Source organism: Kalmanozyma brasiliensis, assembly GCF_000497045.1.
Source record: "Kalmanozyma brasiliensis GHG001 unplaced genomic scaffold PSEUBRA_SCAF3, whole genome shotgun sequence".
NCBI lineage: Eukaryota > Fungi > Basidiomycota > Ustilaginomycetes > Ustilaginales > Kalmanozyma > Kalmanozyma brasiliensis.
This window is the reverse complement of record NW_015961970.1, coordinates 1,777,742-1,792,143: the sequence shown is the minus strand read 5'-3', so window position 1 is coordinate 1,792,143 and position 14,402 is coordinate 1,777,742. Positions and strand designations below refer to the sequence as shown.

General features: G+C 58.5%; 5 protein-coding genes across 5 annotated transcripts; 3 read left to right on the top strand and 2 right to left on the bottom strand.

Moving 5' to 3' along the window:
• Positions 1-94: 94 nt before the first annotated feature.
• On the top strand, positions 95-4,717 carry PSEUBRA_004524 (Suppressor of forked; the record flags this gene model as incomplete). The annotated part of the gene is made up of 1 exon (XM_016438079.1): positions 95-4,717. The coding sequence occupies one exon, from the start codon at positions 95-97 to the stop codon at positions 4,715-4,717; it is 4,623 nt and encodes a 1,540-aa protein (XP_016291600.1).
• An 811-nt stretch (positions 4,718-5,528) lies between these two features.
• Positions 5,529-7,190, top strand: PSEUBRA_004523 (tRNA (uracil-O(2)-)-methyltransferase; the record flags this gene model as incomplete). Its single annotated transcript, XM_016438048.1, has 1 exon — positions 5,529-7,190. The coding sequence occupies one exon, from the start codon at positions 5,529-5,531 to the stop codon at positions 7,188-7,190; it is 1,662 nt and encodes a 553-aa protein (XP_016291599.1).
• A 78-nt stretch (positions 7,191-7,268) lies between these two features.
• On the bottom strand, positions 7,269-9,641 carry PSEUBRA_004522 (UbiB domain protein; the record flags this gene model as incomplete). The annotated part of the gene is made up of 1 exon (XM_016438033.2): positions 7,269-9,641. One exon carries the CDS (start codon positions 9,639-9,641, stop codon positions 7,269-7,271), a length of 2,373 nt encoding a protein of 790 aa, XP_016291598.2.
• A 573-nt stretch (positions 9,642-10,214) lies between these two features.
• Positions 10,215-12,152, top strand: PSEUBRA_004521 (WD40 repeat; the record flags this gene model as incomplete). The annotated part of the gene is made up of 1 exon (XM_059465320.1): positions 10,215-12,152. One exon carries the CDS (start codon positions 10,215-10,217, stop codon positions 12,150-12,152), a length of 1,938 nt encoding a protein of 645 aa, XP_059321528.1.
• Positions 12,153-12,319: 167 nt separating this feature from the next.
• PSEUBRA_004520 (Ketose-bisphosphate aldolase, class-II) lies at positions 12,320-13,559 on the bottom strand (the record flags this gene model as incomplete). Its single annotated transcript, XM_016438028.1, has 2 exons — positions 12,320-13,285; positions 13,449-13,559. The coding sequence occupies 2 exons, from the start codon at positions 13,557-13,559 to the stop codon at positions 12,320-12,322; spliced, it is 1,077 nt and encodes a 358-aa protein (XP_016291597.1).
• Between the last annotated feature and the right edge of the window lie 843 nt (positions 13,560-14,402).

The window sequence follows — 14,402 nt, the reverse complement described above, 5'->3', positions numbered from 1 at the left end:
TTTTCTGAAGCTTCTCAGCAGAGAGCGTTTCTTCCTGTTCCTTGTCATTGCCACTGTTTTTTGCTGTTCAACACCATCAACAGCGAACAGCATCATGCCTGGACTCAAGCGATCTAGGCCAGCAGAGGATGCGGCTGCCTCTTCGGCGGCTAGCTCCTCCAAGTTCAAGGCTACCAAAAAGACAAAGAGCGCCGCCGCTGCTTCGACTTCGGCGGCCCCTTCTACTTCGCTCCTCTCGGCGCAGGAAGTCGACTTTCCTCGTGGTGGGAGCTCTGGCTTGACACCTCTCGAGTTCCGAGAAGCAAAGCGCGAGGCTCGCTCCGAATCAGCCGCCAACGAGTTGCTCTTCAAGGATGCCAAGGACGAACAGGCCGAAGCAAAGCGCATCAAGATGAAACAGAAGCTCAACCGCGACAAGCGCAACGATGCCAAGAAAAAGCGCGGCCCCGCTACTTCCGCTGCACCGACAAAGACATACGAGAAGAAGGATCACAACCGTATCGAGCACATCAACTACAAGCGTCTCATCCCCGGCTCGAGGCTGCTCTGCTCGGTCTTGGCCATTCACCCATTGGCTGTGGTCGTCTCGCTGCCCAACCAGATGCTCGGTCACATCCCCGTCACACAGATCAGCCCACAGTTCACGCAACGTCTTCAAGCTGCCGCTGATGCGAGCGCTGAGGACGATAGCGAGCAGGATGACAGCATGGACGAGGACAGCGACGAGGAGGATGCAGGGGCGAACGGCTCCTCGAGCAAGAATGTCAAGAAGGTCCCCGAGCTGCGTGACCTTTTCCATATTGGTCAGTGGCTCGTCGCCAGCGTTGTCCAGGTCCGCGGCAGCGACGTTGCCAAGGGTCGACCGACTCGTGAAGGCGGCGAATACGAGAAGGAGTCGCGTCGTGTAGAGCTTTCCCTGGCACCTCACCTCGTCAACACCGGTATGGCCACCTCTGATCTCGACGCCGGCGCCACCCTCACCGCCGCCATCTCGAGCATCGAGGACCACGGCTACATGCTCGACACTGGCATCTCCGAGTTCGGCGGCTTTGTTCCCTTCAGCGAGGCTGCCAAGCTCCCCGCCAGCTTCAACGCGGGCAAAAATGGCAAGTCGCTCCACGTCGGCAGCGTCGTCTTTGCCAAGATCAAGTCGATACCCGAGAACAAGCGCAGCTTTGAGGCGACGCTCGACCCCAAGACAGTCACCACCAGTCCGATCAAGCACGCTCCCAGCATCACCGCCATCCTCCCTGGCACGCTGACCAAGGTGCTCGTCACCGCTGCGCTCCCCACTGGTCTCAACGTCAAGCTCTTTGGCATGTTCGATGCCACCATCGATCGCTTCCACCTGCCGGAGTTGCCGGAAGGCAAGGACATCCCAGACATTTACAAGGAGGGCTCCAAGCACGTTGCACGTGTGCTTTGGGACCTGCTCAGTCCGCCCTCGACCGCTTTGCAGGGTGACAACCCGGACCACGAGCGCAAGTTCGGTCTCTCGTTGGCACCGCATGTTCTTGCTCTCGAGGCTCCCGTCGCGAAAGACAAGCAGCTGCTCCAGCACGCCTATCCCATCGGCGCTGCCCTCAAGGCCACCGTCGTGCAGACCATCAACGACTGGGGACTCATCGTCTCGATCCAGGGCACCGACCTGCGCGGTTTCGTCCACATTTCCCAAGTCTCGGATGACCACGTCGTCTCGCTCCCGCCCTCCTCCGGTCCCTTCAGCAAGGGCACTACCCACAAGGCTCGCGTCGTAGGCCACTCTCCCACCGACCGCACCCTCCAGCTCTCCCTCAAGCCCTCGGTCCTCGAGCGCAAGTTCATGCGCGTCTCCGAAGTCGAGGTTGGCGAGATCGTCAACGCGAGCATCGTCAAGCTCGACCTGCCGCACGCCATCTTCTTGCAGCTGCAGGGTCACGTCGACGGCGTCGTCTTTTCGCATCACTTTGCCGACGTCAAGCTGACCCAGCCCGAGAAGCGGTTCAAGCCTGGACTCCAGGTGAAAGCGCGCGTGATGGACGTCGACCCGAATCGCAACCGCATCGTTCTGACGCTCAAGAAGTCGCTCGTCAAGTCGGATCTGCCGATTGTTGCGTCAATGCAGGATGCGCGCGTCGGTGTGGTGACAAATGCAACCGTGTTCAGGGTGCAGACCAACTCGCTCATTGTGAGCCTGTTCGGTGGGCTCAAGGCGCTCGTGCCCGGCAGGGAGGTCAGCGAGGACGACTTCAACGATGTCAAGAGCGGATTCACGGAGGGCAAGGTGGTCAAGATGAGGATCACCGAGGTCGACTACGAGAATCAGAAGCTCGTAGGTAGCATCAAGCAGGCTTCGCCCGAATATCTCGCCAAGCTCAACGTGGACGCGGTCGAGGTGGGCGAGAAGGTGACGGGCAAAGTGGCTGCGGTGCACAAGGAGGTGGTGGTGCTGACGCTCGTGCCTTCTGGTGTGCGTGCGCTGCTCTCGCTGTCCGTGTTGGCTTCCATCCGAGGTATGACGTCGGAAGCTCTGCTCGAGAGTCTCGAGGAGGACCAGGAGATCGAGGACCTCGTCGTATCGGTCAAGAACCCGGGCAAGGGCATCGTAATCGTCGCCGACAAGGTGCGCACCAGCAAGAGCGCCGACGAAGGGGCCAACGGTGTCACGTCGGGTCAGGTCAAGCAAGGCGCCGTCGTCCAAGGTCGTGTCATCCAGAAGAACGACAAGTACCTCGACTGCATCGTCGCTCTCGGCACGGCCACCCGTGCTACGCTCCACATCACCGACACCGCGGACGACTTTTCCTCCGCCGTCACCCTCCCCACTCCCGGCCAGACGGTGCCCTGCTATGTCGTGTCGCTCAAGCCCAACGGCAAGAGCGCCGTCATCTCCACGCGTCCCTCCCGCATCTCCCCTTCTTCGACCGAAGTCGTCGACCCGGAGATCACCAACATCACCGACCTGTCCAAGAACCAGAAAGTCCGCGGCTTCGTCAAAGCCATCACCAACGTTGGTCTTTTCGTGACCATTGGGCGCAAGATCGATGCGCGCATCCAGGTGCGCGAGCTCTTCGACGACTTTACCCGCGATTGGAAATCCCGCTTCACTGTCGGTCAGCTCGTCTCGGGCACGATCATGGACGTCAACTCTGCGTCTAATGAGGTGGAGATGTCGCTCAAGTCGACGCCGGGAGCCATCAAGCCCCGGGCCGAGCGGGTGGATGACGGCGACAAGAAGAAGAGGTTGACCGACTTCAAGGTGGGCGAAAAAGTCAAGGGTTGGATCAAGAACGTGATCGACTTTGGCGTTTTCGTCCAGGTTGAGGGGACGAATGTGTCGGGGCTCGCGCACATGAACGAGTTGAGCGACGGAGATGCGGGCGAGGCGCTCAAGGCGTTCAGGGTGGGCGACAAGGTCCGTGCGGTGGTGCTGAGGGTCAACGCCGAGAAGAGGAAGATTAGTTTCGGGTTGAAGGCGTCTTACTTTGACGCTGCTGATTTCGAGGACAGCAGCGATGAGGAGGAGGACGAAGAAGAGGACGAGGAGATGGTCGATGCCGACTCTGAAGAGAAGGACGATGAGGAGGACAGCGATGACGACGACGAAGAGGATGATTTTGTCGAGATGGACGAGGACAGCGATGCCTCCGACGACGACGCGCCTTCGCAACCGACCAAGTCGGGCGTTCCCTCGCTCGCTCTCTCGGGCGGCTTCTCCTGGTCGGCCGGTGCCAACGACGACGATGCCGCCTCGGACCTGTCCTCGTCCGACTCGGATTCCGACTCGGACACCTCTACCGCTGCTGCTGCCAAGACCGCCGCGCGCAAGCAAAAGCCCCCAAAATCCCGCAAGACGCTCGAAGAGGACCTCACCGCCGACCTGGCCACCAAGACCCCCACCTCCTCGACCGACTTCGAACGTCTCCTCCTCTCGTCGCCCAACTCGTCTTTCCTGTGGATCCAATTCATGTCGTTCGCCCTTCAACTCTCGGACGTCGCCCAAGCGCGCACCATCGCCCGCCGCGCGCTCAAAGTGATCAACTATCGCGAAGACCAAGAGCGTCAAAACGTTTGGATTGCCCTGCTCAATCTCGAAAACACCTACGGCACGGTGGAGGAGTTTGATGCGACCTTCCGCGAGGCGGTCCAGGCGAATGACGGGTTCACCATGTATCTCAAGGCCATTGGTATCCTTGAGGGGAGTGGGAAGGTTGAGGGGGCGGAGGAGTTGTTTGGGAAGGCGAAGGGAAAGTATTCCGTGTTGTCCGAGTTCTGGGTTGAATACGCGCGGTTTTATCTCAGGACGGATCAGCCGGATGCGGCACGAGCGCTGTTGCCCAGGGCAATGCAGGCAGTGCCCAAGAGGGAACATACAAGGACGATCACTGCGTTCGCAATTAACGAGTTCAAGCTCGGCGATCCCGAACGCGGAAGGACGATCTTTGAAGGTCTGGTGGATAGCTTCCCGAAGAGGTTGGATCTGTGGTGGCAGTACATCGATCAGGAGAGTCGACTGGGGGACAATCAGCAGCAGGTGCGCGGGCTCTTCGAGAGAACCATGACGCTCAAGTTGACCGCCAAGAAGGGCAAGAGTCTGCTCAAAAAGTGGTTGGAGTACGAGAAGAGGGAAGGGGATGGCAAGAGCCAGGCGAGGGTGCTCAAGCGGGCCAAGGAGTTTGTGGATGAGATCAGTAGGAAGAATGCCGAGGCGGAGGAGGAGGATGAGGAGGAGGAGTAAGGGATGTAGGAGTTGATCGCGAAGTTCAAGCAATGATACGGTTTCACGTTTTGACAAGGTTGGGTTGTGTGAGTGCGAGCGCTGAGCTGGATAGGCTTGGAAGAGGCCGTGTCATTCGAACAGGAGCAGCCCAAATGGCACATGCGGGTGGAGTCTCTTGATCAGCGTGCTTTTTGACTGAGTGATGTCGCAGATGTTGTACGCTAGCAGTGAGGAAAGTTTGAGAGTGACAAAGATGTTCATCGAAGGCTCGAAGACTTGATGTGATGATCCATTTTCAACGAGACCCCTCCGTGTCGCTGTCCCAGTTTGCTGCTTGGTGCGTTCAAGCGATGTGTCGACCAAGCATCTCGTTGACCATGTAGTACGCGATGGGAGCTGTATCGTATCACGGAACTGTCGTCAGCATTCGCTCTTCACCATCTAGACCGTCTCTTTCATCGACAAGCAGACCAAAATGCCTGGCAGTAAACGGAAGGGGCTGCTTACCAAACCACAAACCAGCAGCATACAGTCCGGTGGTTCTGAGCGTTTGACGAGCTGCGAGCTTGGCAGCGGCCGCCTCTTGCGGCGAGGGTTGACGGGGGGCTCCTCCGAACATTTCTGGCGCAAAGAAAGATGTGGTGATGAGAGAGACGATGGTGGTGGAGGGAAAGAGAACTTTTTTGCTCGTCCCGATGAGGTGTAGAGACGGATCGGGGAGGCTTCAGGGTCCAGCGTCAAAAGTCGCCGAGATTTTGGCGAGCTTTAGAAGAACCTAGCCACCACCATTGCCTCATACGAATCGGCGCAACGACGATAGCGAAGAACGATGTCGGGCATCGAGAGCGACGTCAGCCCGGTCGCAGGTAGCAGCAGTACCGCGCCAACCCGCACGACGGTCCAGCACCAGCAGCTGCCACCACGGCCCAAGCTCGTCCTCACCTATCCGTCGGCCGAGGTTCGCACCCGACCGTCCTCCTCCCGCAGCAAGGATGATGAGGAGTACGTCCCATACGAGCTGTCCGGTCTCACTCCGCTATCCACTCACGAGGAGGGCGAGGACTGGGTGTCGATCATCAGCGCCCCGGCCCACGCGCCCATCGAAAGCTGGCTACACGTCATGCAGTCGCTCATACGGCATCCCGAGCGCACATCGAGCAACATCCTTCGCGCCGGCATTGTCGCCGAAACCAATGAGGACGCTTCCACAGCAACTTTGAGGGGAAAGGGCTGGAAGAAGCAATGGACAATACGCCGAGAGCTCGTTCCGCGAAGACCCAATCTAGACTGGAGGATGGAGCAGGACTGCTCGTTGTTCTACCGCTACTCGCTCGATGAGGAGCACGAGGATGAGCCGGTGGAGGCGGTGATCGTCTATACGCCATTGATTGGAGACACGTCGCACGCCAAGATAGGGCTTTCCGACAGCAACACGCTCCGGGGTCAACCGCCATCCAACGAAGCGCTGATTCCGTTCTACCATCCCAAAGTGCGCGCGTTAGCCTTTCACTTCCACCCCTCGTCCCACCCCACCCCTCTCCCGACCGACTCCAACGATGGCGAACCGACCTTCGGCACGCTCAGCATCTCTCTCATCCCCTTTTCCCCCTCACCCCCCGCCTTCTCCCCAACCCACCGCCTCACCCGCGTCGCCCACTCCCTCTTAACCACCCTTCACATGCACACCTGGGGCCATCGGCACGACTACACCAAACGCGTCCATCACGATACGCTCGTCCCGCGCACGCTCTACCAGGACACCTACCTCGCGCTCAAGGTGCGCTATGCTGGTGAGCTTATCGCGGGATGGGCGGAAGCGACGGATCCGCGCAAGCACGTGTTTGAAGAGATGGGCATTGCTGCGTTTTTGATTGGGTTGTGGTCTCTCCACTATGGTGGGGAGGAAGGGTGGAAGGGCAAGGTGAGGTTTGTCGATGTAGGGTGTGGCAATGGGTTGCTGACGTATATTCTGATGCGCGAAGGTTTCCAAGGGATAGGATTGGATTTGAGAAAGAGAAAGAGCTGGGCGAACTTCACCGCTCAAGGCGCACGACTGGAAGAATGGAACTTCAACCCAAGTTCACTGCTCACCGAGTCAGCGGAGCAGTGGAAAGGCGCATGGTTGTTGGGCAACCACGCCGATCAGTTGACACCATGGATTCCCGTCTTGGCGACCCACTGTGGAGCACAAGGATTCATCAATTTGCCCTGCTGCTACTACGCGCTGGATGGGAGCAGGAATTTCGACCTGACGTTGCGCGGAGATGTGTCGCGCAACGAGCAGTACCTGGCGTACGTGAGGAGGATCCAGGAGAGGTTCGCGTGGAAGGTCGAGCTGGATCCGCTTCGAATCCCGAGTACGAAGAACTGGTGCTTTGTGGGCAGGACGCGGGAGAAGGTGGACGAGGAGGTGTTGAGGGAAAGAGTCAAGACGGCGGTGGAAGAAGCCTTGCGGACGGGTTGGGCTGTCGGTGATCCAACAACCACTTGATCTCTCACTTTGCCAAACACAATCCACATTCTCACACATGTCTGACTCCTAGGGATTGAGCTTTCCATTCCATTTCCGTCACTCGGAATGCCATCCGTACCGCATAAACGCATCGACGGTGCTCACCTTGGCATCGGTGAACGCGCTCGCCAGTCCGCGCATCTCCATGTACAACCACACCTTCAACATCGGCAACGCCCTCTTGATCTCCTCCTTCTTGGGCACGTGCATGCCCCCACCCTCCTGGTGCTGCAGCTCCCTACCCAGATGCCTCAAGATCGGCAGCGCCGACTTGAACAAATCCATGTCCGGATCGAGCTGTCTCCCAATTCCTTCCAGCAACAGGATCGAGATGACCGTGTTGACGAAATCGGCCTCCATCTTGACATGGTGATCCCGCACCGCCATGAGCACCTTGTTCAGCACGTCCGAGATCTTGATCTTGGCCAAGCTGAACGTTTTGGACTTGACGCTGAGTACGAGGTCCTGCATCTTCATGGCGAACTGCTCCTGGTCGACGACGAGTTCGGGTGAGCGACAGCGTTCGACCATGAGATGTCCCGCCAGGGCGCCGTCGAACTGCGCGACTGCAGAGAAGAGGTCGAGGAAGTTGCGCCTGTTCAGCGGGGTCAGCTCGACCGTGAGACCGGCGTCGAGGAGTACAATCTCGGGCTGGTAGCCTTGCGCGTCGAGCCGGTCGAGCTCGTCCAGCCAGGCATCCTGGTCGTGGCGCAAGGGACGAAGACGGTCGACAATGCTCTGGTCCACCTGCTCGTCCGGTGTCAGAGGCGCTTTGCGATGCCCCGGTGCGTAGTCGCTGTCGAACTTGCTGAGGATCCGCGCAAACAGGTCCGAGAGGAGAGACTCGGTGGAAGGCTTGTAGAACTTGATCATGATGTTTCCGGGATGCAGGTCGGCGTGGGTAAAGTTGTCGATGAGCAGCATGTTGAGGAAGGCATCCAGACCCAGGTTGGCGATGCGGTGGTCGAATTTGGCCCCACCCATCTGCAGGAAGTGTTTGAGGGGCAGAGCATCTTCGTACTCCTCGATGAGGACTTGCTTGGTGCTGAACTGCGTGAGAGGGCGTGGGAAGGAGATGGCCGATCGACGACGGGCGAAATTCTCCTCGAACCGGCTGAGGTTGTTCGCTTCGTTGCGCAGGTCGAGCTGCGAGAACATCATTTCAGAGAACACGTCGACTTCCTCGGGGAACGAGAGCCATTCGGCACCGGGAATGAGGTTGATGAGTTTGGCAAAGAAGCGCATGATCTTGATGTCTCGTGCGATGGTCTTCTCGACGCGAGGATGCAGGATTTTGATGGCGACGCTGTTGGTGGGGATCTGAGGAGGCGCGACGTCTTCTTCGTACGACAGCGCGAGCGTCTTGGAGAGCTTCTGCTGGGCTTCGCCTTTGGTGGCCTCCTTCTTGGCTCGCTTGTATCCAGGTGGCAGCAGATCATGTTTGAGCGTCGCTTTGTACACCTGCGCGACCGCTCCGATCCCCATGGGCTCGTGACCAAAGTGCTCAAAGATCTCGTCGAATTTGCGCTGGAAGATTCGCTCGATGACGCGCTTGGTGTAGCGGAACGAGTGGGGTTTGCCGTTGGAGTGGAGTCGACCGAGACGCTGGCAGAGCTCGTCGGGGAAGAGATCCTGACGGCTTCCTGCCCATTGAGCGAGTTTGATGAAGGTGGGACCGGCGCGTTCCATCTGCTTGACCAAAAACGAGTACCACCAGATGGCGCCCCAACGATCGCCCTCTTCGTCCTTGCGCACCTTTCGGCCTCGCATTCTGCCCTTTTCTCTCCTGCTGCCGATGAGCAGCATCGGAGCGGTGAAGATGACGGGGAGGAAGAGGATGCAGAGGTAGAGGAAACGGCGTGTTGTGCCGATGGGCTCGATGATCAAGGCATGGATGACATTGCCGACCTTGATGAAAGCTCGAACTATGATATTACGTCGATGGAGGTCTTCATCATCTTCTTCTGGTACGGGAGGCGCGAAGTCACCATGCTGTGGTTGCGTCTGGGTTTGCGGTTTGGGCTGGGTCTCAGGCTCAGCCTGCAGTGGACTCTGCGCAAGATAGTAGTCTAGAACGAGCGCAGTTCCCAGACCAGCGATGGCTATCGAAGTAATCCGTCCGATCCGCGAGTCCGAGTACGAGTGTGATTGGCCTGCTCTGCCGGAGGTCGAGGTGAAGTTGCGGATGTTTGCAAGCTGCTTCGGCTTTGGAAGCACGCGAAGGGACCGTGACGATGCATGGAGAGGTTGGTTAGGACGATCAGCCTGGCGGGCGATGGATACAAAAGCCTTCTCGTGGTTGCAGCTGAGGTGCCGGGAGGTCCAAGTTGAGGAACGGAAAGAGTCCACAACGCTTCCTCTTGATGCCAAATGGTGAGAAAAGCGGCTGTTGGGCGCCAACGCCAATCTGCTGCGCAGAAGGGGCAGCATGTTGCTACAAGACAGCTTGCTTGATGGAGGTCCTCGTCGTGATCGTCTACAATGGCATCATCTGCTGGCAGCTTGTATGCGTCGTTGAGGGGGGTTGGGAGCGAGGAACGCCTTGCCTCGAGTGGTCGTCGACGGTTGAGTTGGATGTGATCCGAGATGGGGTCCGGAAGGGAGCGGTCGAGTGGATGAGAAGAGGGTCTGATAGCAAACGTGTCTGTGAAAGGGCGCACCAAGTAGCTACATCGCCTTTGTCTTGCAGTGCTCAACAGTCAGCAGCTGCAGCAGCCTTGCATCCATAGATAGGCTCTGCGATTTCACATCTTACAAGAAAATCACCGTCAATCCTCCACCTTGTCGCCAACGCACGAGCCTGCGTCCATCGGTGCATCGTCATAAACGCGTTCACCCGACTCGACACGCTCCTGCGCCTCAGAAAATTCATTTTCAGGAAGAAACCAACACCCTCTCGTGTAGCCGCCGAGGTGTCTTACGGCATCCGCACGTCCAACTCTGCCAACCTTCCCATCCTCTCCATCCTCACCCGCAGCTCAACACCAACACCGCCAGCCTAGCATGAACGAGTCCAACGATTACGAGCAGGAACGTCTCAAGAACATCAAGGAGAATGAGCGGCTCATGAAGGAGCTTGGTGTCATGGGGGGTTCCTCTGCCATCGGCGGCCCCTCTCCCAAACGCACCACGCCCACCAAGCCCAAAAAGAAGCCGACCACGCCCAAGAAGAAGGCGGATGTGACGCCGACGCGCATCATGCCCAGTCGTTCGTCCGCGCGGCTGGCCGGCCACGAAGCCGACTCGGAGACCCTCAAGCGCAAGTACGAGGAGGAGGCCGAGGAGGCACGCAAGGTGGCCGAGGCGGCCAAGAGGGCGAGACACGGCCAGTTTGATCTATCGGGGATGACGGGGGGCGAGCTGGAGGAGGAGGCCATCGCAGCACTCGAGGCGACACTAAACGGATTGGCGGCGAACAAGGCGCAGGCTGCCGAGCTGGTCGATATCAAGCAGGAGAAGAAGCGCAGAAGTGGCAAGCAGGAGGACGAAGCGCAAAGCCAGGAGAGGACGGAGCTCGAAGAGGTGCTGAACAGGATGACGCTCAAGTCGGTCGCCAAGGTGACGCCGAAGCGCGTGTACTCGATGGCATACCACCCGTCGATGGACAAGGATCTGGTCTTTGTCGGCGACAAGGAGGGCTTTATTGGTGTGTGGGATGCTGCGCCCATCGCCTCGTCCTCCACCAGCAACGGGGTCAAGAAGGAAGTCGACGACGATGAGGAGGAGCAAGACGCCGGAGAGACCTTCCCGGAAGGCAAGGCATGGACGCTCCAGGTGCACGGTCGCAGTCCCGTCACATGCATCAAGTTCGATCCGGTCGACCACAACTCTGTCTTTTCCTGCTCGTACGACTCCACCGTTCGCAAACTCGACCTTTCCTCCGGCAAATCAGACGAAGTCTGGGCAGGGGAAGAAGACGTGCTGCTCTCGATCTTCGACGTCCTCTCGCCGCAAACCCACCCAAGCGCTTACATCGACACGCCCAATCCTTCGCTCGACGAGCGTTCGCTGTGGATCGCCGACCATCGTGGCGGTCTGCTCCACATCGATCTCCGCGAAAAGACGCGCAGGGGCAACAACACCCGACGCTGGCAGGTGTGCGAGAAGAAGATCGGGGCTATGTCGGTCAACCGTCTCGCACCGCACTGCATCGCCACCGCCTCGCTCGACCAGCATGTGCGCCTGTTCGACGTGCGTGCCCTCGCATCCGTCGTCAAGCAGACCGCCGAGGCGCCGTACAACTACAAGGGGGTCGATGCGGACGATTTGGAGGCCGCACAAACCAAGGCGCAGTTTGCATCCAGCAAAGCGAGACAGGCGTGCACGTCGGTGGATTTCAGCCCGAGGGGAGACCAGTTGGTGGGAGTCAGCTACGACGATGTCGTCAAGGTGTGGGACATGGATCCGAGCTGGCTGTACTCGGATGATGGGTTGAAGAGCAAAGCGACGGTGACAAAGGCGAATGGTGCTGCGAAGGGCGGGCGCAAGAGCGGCGCCGGGGTCAAGAAGGAAGATGCTGACGAGGCGCCCAACGGCGGTCTGATGAAGTGGCTCTCGACAGCAACGCCGCTCAAAACCGAAAAGGAAGTGCAAGAAGCGATCAAGCAAGAACAAGCCGCGCCGGCCATCAAGACGGATCGACCCGAAGACGTGCTTGCCGAACCGAATCGCATTCCACACAACAATCAAACCGGCAAGTGGCTCACCATGTTCCGTGCCAAGTGGAACCAAAATCCGCTGCTAGAACCTCACTTCACCATTGGCAGCATGACGAGGAGAGCCGAAATCTACGCCGCAGACGGGACACTGCTCAGAACTTTGTGGGACGAAAACCTGGTCACGGCCGTTCCGGCTGTTACGTGCATGCACCCTGTTCGGCCAGGTAGGCTCGTCACCGGCAATGCGTCCGGCCGATGCACCTTTTGGAGTCCAGATGCGTAGTTGCGCGCGCACTCACCTTCGTTTGTCTCAGGATACCCCACACGCTCCACAGCGCAATCACAGAGAACGCATGTCGAAATAGTCAAATTTTGTGTGTGTATGACCTGTGTGCGAGAACTTCCGCTTCCCAAAAGGAGAATCCATTCCTACGCCGTACGCCGCGCAGCTTAGAGCTTGCCGGTGGAGCCGAGATCGGTGAAGGCCTCCTTGCAGCGGGTGGCCATGGTCTTCTCACCCTCACGAACCCAGACACGGGGGTCGAAGAACTTCTTGTTGGGCTTGTCGGCGCCATCGGGGTTGCCGACCTGGCTCATGAGGTAGTCCTTCTTGTTGAGCACGTAGTCGCGGATACCGAGGAGGTAAGCCCACTGGGTGTCGGTGTCGACGTTCATCTTGACCACACCGTGCTTGACGGCAGTGGTGATCTCGTGCTTCTCGGAGCCGGAACCGCCGTGGAAGACGAAGAAGACCGGGTTCTCCTTGTCGGCCTTGATCTGCTCGCGGACGTAGTCCTGGTGCTTGCCGAGCAGCTCGGGCTGCAGCGAAACGTTTCCGGGCTTGTAGACACCGTGCACGTTACCAAATCCGGCGGCAATGGAGAAGTTGGGGGTGATCTCGGAGAACTGGCGGTAGATGTCCCAGATGTCCTCGGGCTGGGTGTAGAGCGAGGCGTTGTCGACACCCTCGTTGTTGACACCGTCCTCCTCACCACCAGTGATACCGATCTCCATCTCGAGCCAGATTCCGAGCGGGGCCATGCGCTTGAGGTACTTGACGCAAGTCTCGATGTTCTCCTCCTTGGGCTCCTCAGAAAGGTCAAGCATGTGCGACGAGAAGAGGGGCTCGTTGTGCTCCTTGTAGTACTCCTCGTCGGCGGCGAGCATGCCGTCGAACCAAGGAAGCAGCTTCTTGGCGCAGTGGTCCGAGTGCATGATGACGGGGACACCGTAGGCGGGAGCGACGGCTCGGATGAAGAGAGCGGCAGCCTTGGCACCGATGATGGAAGCCTCCTGGTTCGAGTTGGAGAGACCCTTGCCGGCAAAGTTGGCGGCACCACCCTGGGAGACCTGGAGGATCAGGGGCGACTTGGCATCGCGGGCAGCCTCGAGAGCAGAGATGGCGACCGAGGAGGACTAGCGGGATTGCGGCAGATTGGAACGAGACGAGTCGCAGATGAGAGGCAAGAAGGTCAGCTGCCATTCACAAATCAGGGACTTCTCGCGAAAACGCAGCTCAGGGAAAGCGGCGCTCTTGGGTCCGCTATCACTTCGCTCGCTCCACCAAATTGATACTTACAGTGACGTTGAAGGCGGGGATGGCAAACTTGTGCTCACGAGCGTAGTCGAAGACCTTGTAGACGTCCTTTCCGGAGACGACACCGGCGGGAACAATGTCGATAACACCCATTCTGTGGGAGGTACGGAAAAGAAAAGCAGAGCCATATAGTCAGCAACATTATCTAGCATTTGGAGTTCGGACCCGTTCCTTGTTCGCCGTCGTTCGTCCCAGCGACTCGTCCAGAGTAAGTCGTCTGCGATGTCGTCGGACCTCTCAAGGCGGAAGATGTGACAAATGACGACGGAGGAGCAAGGCTGACCTCGCGGACTCGTTTGAGCACTCACTTTGCTGTGTGTGTATGAATGAAGGGAGGAGATGGTATGAGATGAATGTGGTGGTGGCGGAAGAAGAAACACAACGGACGGATAGAGCCGATGAGATGCTGTTGCTCTCGCTGTCCTTTGTCGATCTTGACTGCAGCAGGCCCTGCGCAAAAATGCTCGAGCCAGCCAAGTCGCATCTCAAACACATGACCCGCGCTGTGTCTGTTTTTGCGGTTGCACGGTGCATCAAATATCGATCAGGAAGACTTGCTCGAAATTAGAAACCAATCGAAGCTCTCTCGACTGGCTATCTTGAGTTCTGCCGCCTTTGTGTTTGTTGCTCCTGTTGATCGCCTCATTGCACCCCATCGCTTCACACAAGGCTTGGGTCGGCATCGGACTGCTCTGTCCGACGTCCTGCACGAGACCCTTCTGTCAACGCACAAGCACAGGCATGAATTGCTGTCAGACAACGAAAGCGAAGTCGAGCTCTGCAAGCGTCTCACGATCGACCTAAGCCAAAAGTGAGATTTTACCTCCACCTTCTCTGCTTGCTCGCTGCTGCCCAGAGCCTCGCGGAAACATCCGCCTCCCTTTCCTTTGCGCAGCCTTGCCGCTTTGCTCGCAAACATGGTCAGTGCTCTTCGGG